The 10244-nt window shown below is 41.1% G+C and overlaps 1 protein-coding gene across 1 annotated transcript; it reads right to left on the minus strand.

Moving 5' to 3' along the window:
* Positions 1 to 5899: 5899 nt before the first annotated feature.
* Positions 5900 to 9728, minus strand: LOC113029020 (G2/M phase-specific E3 ubiquitin-protein ligase-like). Its single transcript, XM_080299711.1, has 6 exons — positions 9595 to 9728; positions 9283 to 9497; positions 8885 to 9152; positions 8586 to 8740; positions 8131 to 8369; positions 5900 to 6855 (listed from the first exon to the last, which is right to left on the minus strand). Exons 1-6 carry the CDS (start codon positions 9718 to 9720, stop codon positions 6605 to 6607), a joined length of 1254 nt encoding a protein of 417 aa, XP_080155837.1. The 5' UTR covers positions 9721 to 9728; the 3' UTR covers positions 5900 to 6604.
* Between the last annotated feature and the right edge of the window lie 516 nt (positions 9729 to 10244).

Consider the following 10244-nt stretch of genomic DNA (forward strand, 5'->3'; position numbering starts at 1 on the left):
TAAAAAATGTCACTTATATATATCATATAGGAGACACATACATTGATATACACTACATATTTATGTTATTTCTCTTTTTTTGTGTTGCCAATTTATGCACCTGCTTCATTTAGTTTAAAGTTATTGCACTTTCTGTAAATCCAGTGAACTGCATTTCACTTCTCAAATATCACTGTGTGTCTCCTATATGATGTATTTAACTGACAATTTTTATTGAGACAACCAATTTGTACAGGAAAATAATTACTTTTCACAATGTTGCCCAAACTTATGCATCCCACTGTATTAGTATGTTTTGTTATTAGTGTAATATGAAATAAATTCTACTTTTGTCAAGTCGGGTGCCAATATTTGCTGTGTAGTAGAACAAAGACATTTGTCATTATTAATGTTTATTTGATAAAATATATAAATTCAGTAACAAAAGGACATAAATAACATAAATATATGAGATCTAACTATTTACAGACAGACAGGAATAAAAAGGACCCAGCTTGGAGTGGAAGAGCCTCAGGGAGAAGGAGGAGAAACATAAGAACATTGTTTCTGCCCTGGAGAGCTGCTGCCTTATCAGAAAACTACTGATCATTAGGGTCCAATGTTTCCAAATTTAGCACAGCTGTGCTGTTTTCAAAAACTGATTTATAAATTGTGTATTTCACGAATTCTCGTGTCTGAGGCGGCATGCTCTCCAGAGCAGGAACAAGGCTGAGGAGAAAATATTCTGTTGCAGACGGGCGTGGCCTCTTTAGGCACTCCAGGATAGCCAGCTCCACCGCCGATGGACCGTCCTGGGACCCTTCCCTCGCCCGCCTTCGAGCTGTCCTCCTCTGTGGGCCTGTAAAACACAGAACAAAACACCACAAAGAAATGAGAAGGCTGCTACTAGATTTTCATTTTCAAAATTGAAGAAAACCAGGATATGAACAGATTGGTTGTAGATATTTAGTAAAGGTGATCACAAGGGGATTCAAGCAAGTAAAAAGCTGTCAGTGCTTGATGTTCATACCTGTGGGTGCAGCAGCAGGAGTGGAGGGACCAGGGACTGGGGAGCCAGGAGAAGCAACAGGGGAGGACTCTGCATGATTACTTGACTCTATCAAGACAATATTAAATGTTAACAGGTTGAAGACAATAGTCATAGAGAATATTATATTATTATATACTTATTATTATATACAGTGGTCTCTCGTTTATTGCAGCACATGAACAGTAGTCACAGTTCTCACAAGTTGATTCTCAAAGTGCAAACCAAGTCAATTTTAAAACGTAAAAGTATGTCGCGCTTTTTCTCCGTCTGCGGCGCCACTTTTGTGCGCCTTTTTCGCTCCCGGTGCAGGTGTCTATTTCGGAATGAGGGTCATAGTTATGAGTGTTTTTGTGCTGTTTTTTTCTATTTGAAGTGATGGTTATCAAAACCAAACATGATAAGTTTGGCAAGCGCAGGAGACACGACACGGAGATTTGTCATTTCGGCTGCAGAATGTAATGTGCATTGTTGAAAGCTGTACAAAAAATCAGCGAAAAGGCGAGGCAGTGACGGATGAACAGCAGGACTACTGTATACTGTTTATTAATAAACAAAATATATTCCTGTATGACAACATGCATTAATTAACTGCCTACATTAATTCATTGTAAACATACCTTCTGACTGACACTCCCCTGCTGCCTCTTCAGGCTGTCCCTGGTCCTCGGGGGAGAAGTTCTCCACAGTCCGCACCATATTTCCGCTAGTCTCCCGCGGGGTGAGGAAGGGGTCCAGAAACCCCATGACCGCGAAGAACTTCCATCTCCTCCCCGATCCTGCTGCAGACCCACTCCTCTTCTCCTTCTCTGTCCTCTTCTCCTTATTATAGGTGTCCCTGAGGCTCTTCCACTTTCTCCAGATGTCCTCTGAATAAAAGCATTATCTGGTTAGCGGAAAGGTATTTGTACAACAGTGGGAAAATCGCGGGACAGTAGGCGGGCTTGCTAGCTTTTGCGCCGCTTCATCGGGTCAGTCTGAAAATTAAAAAGAAGGAATGAACTTACCAGGTTGCCCTGGTAAGTTTCTCCTCACTGATTTGTCTCCAAGCTAGGTCCTTTTTATTCCTGTCTCGGTAGAAATAGTAGGTAGCATCGTATAATTCGGGATGATTTGCCACAGCACTGATTAGTTTTTCCTCCATGATGAATGCAGAATGAATGGCTTTGGCGGGATCTGCCCCTTTGAACTAGGTAACAGCCACGTCACCAGGCTCCTGATTGGTTGTCGCGGCGCGATTTGACGCTGGAGTTCAGATTTTTCCAACTCGAGCGGGGGACGCGAAACGCGTGTATGCACAAAATGCAACACATGAACTCACGCGCGTGGTTTTCTTCGCGAGTCAAATGCCTGAAACGCGCTACACTCACGCGCGTTTCAGGCGTTTTGGCGTTTTCGCGACGCAAATCTGCTTCCGAATTTTCGCAGGAGCCGCAATCGCGGGTCAGCGCGCCTTTCCATTGACTTTACATGTAAGCCTGACGCTCCGCCCGCCTCTATCGTGTTCGGTGTGAACACACCGTTAGTCTCATCTTTGTGAGGCTTCTCTGCTGCTGCTGCAGACCAAGTCCAGGTCCCAGCTAAACACTGAGCAGGAGCTGAGAGCTGCAGGATCCTGCTTCAAAGCTGCTTTGAAAAGCTGTGCACTGCAAAACGTGCTCGTCGGAGCCATTAATGCTGACTTTGTTATTTTGATCAAAGAAAGAAATCAGCACAAACTGTTTGATTCGTTTTTGTTTTGTAGGTTAAAGTGTTTCATATATTGTGCTCCTGAGTTAATGTTGCTGATCAGTTTGAATTCATTTTGATTGTTTATGGAGTTTATTTCATTTTATTTTTCAGTATCAAACGGTTCAAATGTTTATAGTTTTATTAAGGATGTAATTTATTTTTTATTGAAGGTAAATTGTTGCACTTTACTTTGTTTCCATCTAAAAGTGTTACATTGTTTCTCTTCCAAACTAAAAAGTGTTTCTGCTGCAGCTTCCTTTCACTCTTTATCATTTTCCAGTCAGTGAAAGTCTTTTTGTGTCCTCCTAAAATCCACCGTGCTCACAGTGAACACTTGTATGCTTAGGGATGGGTACCGGTGCCGGTTCTGACATAAACGGTAGTAACCAGACCGAAAAGCAGCGCACATTTCGGTGCTTTATTTCGGTGCTTTTTTTTCCCTGAGCTGTGATACACTTCTAGCCAATTATTTTACGTTTCCGAGGATAGTAGGCGGGGCCAGGTACGTACGTTCTGTTAGAGAAGAGCTACAGATTAGAAATGCCCAAGGCGAAGCGGTCAAAAGTCTGGCTGTACTTCACAGTGTAACCGTGGTAAGATTTACAGCAATCAGAAGTACAGGGTTCTTTGAATGCATCGTAGTACTTGTTTGATAGTTTAATTTCCGGGCTTGCCCTGAAGGCACCATCTGCGGCTCCGTGCGCATGAAGGTGTGGTGTAGATATGGCAAGCCATTAGTGCCAAAATTCGCCACTTTCCTAACCCGTTTGGTTAAGAAATGGCGTAAAAAACGCCGTTTAATTATTCAAAACGCCGAAAAAAACGGCGTTCTGTTCCGACAAACGCCGCTTTTTCCGCCACTCGGATGGCGCCCTGAACGCACCATCCGAGTGACGTAAAAAGCGGCGTTCAAAGACAGACGGAAACGGCGTTTTTTACGCTACTCGGCACAAAACGCCGTTTTTATGCATCTTTGAACGGCGTTTTTTACGGCGTTCTCTGCCAGCTGTAACGGCGTTTAAAACGGCGTTTTATTGAAATTATGCAGGGCACTCCCCATGGTTCCCTCATCCAATTACTTTCAACTCATTTCACCCAATCAAAGAAGAGGAAGTGCAGACCACACTAATGCATCACCGATTCACCTTGCTGCTAAGTGATTGCCTATTCAGTACCAGTGCTTGTCACAGTATTCACTTGTATTATAATCCCACTATGCATTTTGATGTGTTTAAGGCATGATCGAGCAAACAAACGACAGAATACTTTTTCTGAAACCTTAACTGTGTTACCTGTTATGGCAGCTAACAGGTAATGAGCAGAGCTAGCTCTGCTCATTTCTGAGCTTCTTTCTTATTTTCCTCTTTACTTCTCTTAACCTTAAACTTATGTCTTAGCAATCAGATCCTGCCATCTTGCATTACCGCTTCGTGCTAGTTATGTTGACTTTTCTCTTCTTTTGTCTCCACTTTTTTCACCCGTGTTTGGACACTCGGCGCATGGCTGCTTTGTTTACATTAGGGATCAGCTGTTAGCGCTGCGCCCTGCCGCTGCGCTACTGGCAGACAGACCCTACATCCCCAGTGAGGGAAGAAACGGGGGTGATGTCTCCCGAGGACACCTCACACACCATCTCTCCTTCCTGTAATCACTTTAAATGTGAGATCGCTCCCTGATATGATTGAGGAGCTAATGACGCTAACCCGGTCACAGTGGCAGTACCCCGGCACTGCCCGGTACTCCCTCGGTGAGTAGGCTGCCCGGCTTCCAGCTGCTGCGGGCGGACAAGACGAGAGACAGCGGTGAGAGGAAAGGAGGGGGACTGGCGGTGTTTGTTAAAGACGGTTGTGGTATCTCTGGGCACATCGCTGTGAAAGAACAACTCTGCAACACAGACATTGAGCTATTAGCCGCTAGCATCCGTGGAGGCAGCCTGTGACTCTCTGTGGTCCGCAGACTGCAAACGCAATCTCCGAGAGCTCTTCTTCTAATATCAGGGGACTTTAATCATGTCTCGCTGGACTCCACACTGCCCACCTTCACCCAGTATGTGACCTGCCCCACCGTAGGCAATAAAACATTGTACTTAATGTATGCCAATGAAAAAGTGGCATACAGTTCATCACCTCCCCCTGCCCAGGGAAGATCCGATCGTAACCGAGTGCGTCTTGTCCCTGTGTGTGCAGCCCTTCCTGTGCAGGGAGCCACTAATCACCCACGCAGTGCAGAGATGGTCCGCGGAGGGCATATAAATAAATAATAAAAGCAAGTAAATGACAGTATGCTCTTTTTTCTTTTCGAAATAAGTGGAGACATTAACTTTGATCAAAATTCTTTCCCCCGCCATCTCCCTCCTAAGTGGTTAAACTGTCACACTGCTAGACTGCAACTGCACTCTTTGGTATCAACTTCTGTAATCCTGTAATTTCTGTGTAAAAGAATTAGATTGTGTATTATATTGTTAGTTTATACACCTGTGTGCGTGTGTATTTATGTATGTCCATACACATATGGATTGTGTTTTACTTGTTTGTGCTTGAAAGACGCCCTCAAATGGAACCAAATTCCTTGTATGTGTTTGCGCATATACTTTTCCAATAAATGCGATTCTGATTGAGATATTTCCCTCTGTATGGCACACACGAGTAAATTAAGTAGAAAAAATGTCATGTGTATAGCCTCTTTTAAAATTGTTTGTTTTTAGGCTTGTAGAGATGACAGTAGGCAAGCAGACAAGTTTCCTGAGGTTGGGCTGAATGAACCTATAACACAGAGATAAACCTAAACAAGCAGAAGGAACTTTAGCTAAATATATTTTCACGTACAGCCAAATGACTGTAATAAAGTAGGTAAGCCGTGACCATAGAAAAAGCAAAGCAATCACTGGATATAGTGTCCAAATTGCTACACACTTTTTAAGCATCGTTCACCAACAAACTGAGTCTAACAAATCATTTTCTTTACTTTGGTAATTACAGTTATTGCCTTATGTATAAAATATAATTTTAATACCAGTGTTCATTATCTTGACGTGATTCTTTTTTTTTTTTTAACAAAAAAAGCTTTACAGCCTCTTACATAATTCTTCTACAATTACATAATTGATTTTTAACCAGGTTTTAGTGAAAGGCCAGGTGTCAATCTCAGAGTTAGCGCCGGAGCTTAAAGTCAGTTTGTTAAAACTGCTTTGTTCTCGAAACCAGTAAAATTAATTCGTAACTTTTAATTCTGAGTTGAGATTGATTCTTCAGTTCTTGGTTTGAGAACAGATGAGGGTAAATTCATTTAACCTTTTACCTTGACTTAAGCACATAATTGTACTACATAGCCCTCGTCAATGGAACCCAATACCAGTATTTGACAGTAACAGGTAAGCCTCAAATTTAATTTTTAAATAGACAAGACATCATGAGAACTGACATTACAATATTTTATTTTACAAAAGTCAGTGTCTTTTAGTTCAAAGTTTGTCTGGCATCTCTTGTACATCTTGAAAATAAAAAACAAAAACCACTCTATGCAGTGTACTATAATTGAACATAAACAACAATCTTTCAAAAGAATATTTCTAGATGAATTGTCATTTGAACCATTTCCTGGAAACTTTCTGAACACCACTTATTTTGCATAGCTTGATGCATGAATACCCTAGTTGTCTTAACTGGACTATAAATATAACTATATACACAATGAACAGTCATTTGTAAAAACACTTTTAAAATGTAAAATCTTTAAGAAGCCTGAGTGCCAGGAGCAATCCCCTTTAAGAACATTTACAATAAGAACTTCATCCCAAAAGCCCACATGTTTTAACCACAGCTTCCCAGCATCAGTTCATGTATGCAGCTACACCTTTCCAAATCCCAGGGATCCTTTTAAGGCATCATTCATAAGATCTTTGAATTGATCTTCATCTGCAACACCTCTTGGGAGATACAGGGATAAGCTGCACGTTGATGTGTACGGGATACGCCGCATCCCTGACTCCTGATCGTAGAAGTCGATGTTGCAGGACTGTGGGAACCCCAGTGGTGGAAGTAAGTCAGCCCCAGTTATAAAGACGAGGAGCTCTTCAAATGTGTGGTCCACCTCTCGCTCTGTTAAAATACATACAAGTGTTAAATAAGGTGCAATGTGTAGATTTATAATCAGTTACACTGACTGCATAGTAGAACAGTTGCGTTAATGACTATTTTGGAGTCAAAAACAGGTTGTTAGGCAAAACAATTATTGCAAAGCATTGCATTAAAAAAAAAAAAAATAATAATAATAATAATTACTCAAAGCAATCCTGCCCTGCTAAGACAGGAAATTAATTTTGTCCTCCGAGTCAGACCTATATGTCAAGGACTGTTTATGCAATGTGTATTTTTTTTTAAAGAAGTTATTCATTCTGTCCTTGCAAGAGTACATTGGCTTTCTAGTGATGTCACATTTGCGTGGGTGTTGTCATTGCACCACTCGATTACTCTAAGACACTAATATACAGGAGGTTTCGTTATAGTCAACGTAATACCTGAAGGTTCTTCTAGTTAGGCAGTGCATCTAATTAACAAATGACCTTTGTCTCAAAGGGAGACAAGTTTCAAATTGTGTTATTCTATCTTAAACACTGCAAAAACACTGGGGGTGATCGTGGCTCAAGAGTCTTGAGTCTTGTAATCGGAAGGTTGCTGGTTCGAACCCCGGCTCGGACAGTCTCGGTCGTTGTGTCCTTGGGCGAGACACTTCACTCGTTGCCTACTGGTGGTGGTCAGAGGGCCCGGTGGCGCCAGTGTCCGGCAGCCTCTCCTCTGTCAGTGCGCCCCAGGGTGGCTGCGGCTACAATGTAGCTGCCATCACCAGTGTGTGAATGTGTGGATGACTGCTTTAGTAAAGCGCTATACAAATACAGGCCATTTACCATTTACTTAATTCTCAGATGTGCTAATACAATTGAATCATAAATTTTACCATATTTTAAATACAAGTATGTAATATAACTATTTAATATTTTAGTGTTAGGAGAAGTTTTCAGTCATGTAATAAAATTAATGTTTACCAGAAATCACAATGAAAATCAAATTACATCCTATCAGTCTAAACAAGCAAGATCTGGTAGAAATGACAGAGGATAAAAGAAATAATCTTCCAAAAATATTTGTTGTAGGTGGTTTCCTTTCAAATACCTCACCTAAAAAGGTAAAATAATCAAAAACTTCCTCATATGCTCTAAGAAGGGGTGGATTTTGCAAAGTTCTAAGGTTTTATTGCACCCAAGTGTTGTTTCGATTTAGTTGTCTGTATTTTGTATTGTGGACACTGTATTTAACATGAAATGCCTTAAGCAATTCAAACAGAAACAAGACATGTGTTGTATTCTATGTACTCACCCTGAATGGCCATAAGCCACCATTCCCACTGAAAGATGGTTGCTTCCTCTTCTTCACGTCTGTTACTTCCAGCTGGACTCCATCCAATGGTGAAGAGATCCTGGAAGCTGTTCCTTGTAAGTTTATTTCCTGCATTTGTAAATACAGGAAGGAACTGCTTCCAGCATCTCTTCACCATTTGCCAGAACCGACCACACGAGTCCATACCGGCAACAAACTGCTGAATCATGCTGGCAACCCTGTTGACCACAGATTGTACTCTCAATTCATACAACATAGCAAAATTGTGAAACAAAACAAAAAGTTTTGTCAATTTAAACACCACCTTAACTGCAATACAGATATAAACTCAGCAGATTGATGATTTGTTTAAGTGTTAACTATTAGGGGGGAACACAATGGGAAGACGAGCACTGACCAGGAAAGTACTTTGTAATTTTCTAACAAATTCTCACCTGTGAAACGCAAAATGAGATACAATCTCGCCCCTTATCCTCTTAACATCAAGTAGTGTGGCAGTGTAGATGTCAGGGATACCACAGCCTGCAATCCAGTCCCCAAGGTGACTTTTCAAGTCTGCCAGGTCTTCTGGGGTGCTGCAGCTGGAAACCTTGAAAATTAGGCACCTCCATAAATACATACGTTTAAAGCATTCACTAAGTGTACTTACATTTTGAGACGTTCCACTGATGAGTTAAGCTATGCATTGTGTTTCACTGAATTTAATTACACCTCAGCATGCACACAGTTTTACCTTTTCTATGTTCTGTTTGATGTCTTCGTCCATGAAGACCTCTACATCGAAGTCATCAAGAGATGTCTTCTGGCCACACATCATACAGAACAGGTGTCTGTTGATACACCGTGGCCCTGGCCCATTGTGCGCTATCGACCAAGCAATCAGTTTACCAGCCGTATAAAACTTGTTGCTTGACAGCAACTGCTGGCTATAGCTGAACAACAGACTGCCAGGCTTCCCCTCAAAAATCCCTAGGGAATTCTGAGTTTCGACCATAAGTAATCTGCAGGAAAAGATAGTAAAAAAAAAAAAAAAAAAAAAAAAATTAAGTCAAATTGTGATTTCATCTTTGCAACAACAAAGAACACATTCACGCATTCTATTATTGTGTGGGAGAGATGGGAATGGGTTACCGAAAAAATTCCCGCCTTGGGCCTCCATAATCATCGGCCATTTCACCAACAAATTCAATATTTGGCAATTTATGCCAGGCAAAATATGACTTGGAAAGTGCCATGCAGGCACTATGTAGGATTTTCCTACGTCGGGCTATTATTGCACAATAATTGCTGGTGTCAAGATGCGTTTCCTGGAAATCTTTCAACACAGTCGCAAGGTCCATCTCGTCCTGAAGAAAGGGGGGGGGGAGGGGGGAGAGAGAGAAGGGTCATGACTACATGAAACACATACACAGCAGTTCTGGCAGTGTTGTTCATGAGACATACATGCGAGTCATTTTGTTCAGGGGAAGCCAGGACAGCCTCATCCAGGTCTGATACTTCTGACTCTGCAGAGTCGATGTAAAATTCTTCCCTAAACAGAACAAATGCATTTGATTTTTTTAATATCATGTATACATACTGAAATGGAATGACTCCTCTGATAAAAGAATCTGATTTCACATTCTTTTACTGTATAGATACAGGCACTTAAAATGGCCATGGGGTCCTTGATTGCATCTGTTGGAGCCATTTGTATTTTAACAAATTTCAAAATATTAAAATTTAAAGTTTGTTGTTAGTTTACTTCCATTTCTGGGTTAATCATTTTTTTATTTGTAGGTTAATGCTCACTTCATTGTTTTGTTGTTTATCTTATCAAGTCAGCCAGGAAGAATTTCAGGGCTATTTTTGATAACTTAAGAGTTAAGACATAAGACCAGCATGCACTGAGATAGGCCTTTTGTTTTGTTTGTTTGTTTTTTAATTTGAGAGACAAGCAGCATGAAGGAACAAAAATGGATCTTGTTATTGGTTGCCAAAATGGATCAATAAACTATAAAATGCAACTTTCAAGTTTTGACAGTGCAGTTTTCCTGCGCACAAAAGATTATCACAGGCCAGCAGTGTCTTCTTTTCCTTTTTTGTGAAACATA

Source organism: Astatotilapia calliptera, chromosome 3 (genome assembly GCF_964374335.1).
Source record: "Astatotilapia calliptera chromosome 3, fAstCal68.1, whole genome shotgun sequence".
NCBI classification, from domain to species: domain Eukaryota; kingdom Metazoa; phylum Chordata; class Actinopteri; order Cichliformes; family Cichlidae; genus Astatotilapia; species Astatotilapia calliptera.

Excerpts from the sequence above, each read along its gene's own strand:
- LOC113029020 (XM_080299711.1), bottom strand. The coding sequence starts at position 9,720 with ATGATATTAAAAAAATCAAATGCATTTGTTCTGTTTAGGGAAGAATTT. Across the intron at positions 9,498-9,594 it reads CTGAACAAAATGACTCGCAT|GACGAGATGGACCTTGCGAC; the intron begins GTATGTCTCATG and ends CCCTTTCTTCAG. Across the intron at positions 6,856-8,130 it reads GTGGCTTATGGCCATTCAGG|AGCGAGAGGTGGACCACACA; the intron begins GTGAGTACATAG and ends GTATTTTAACAG.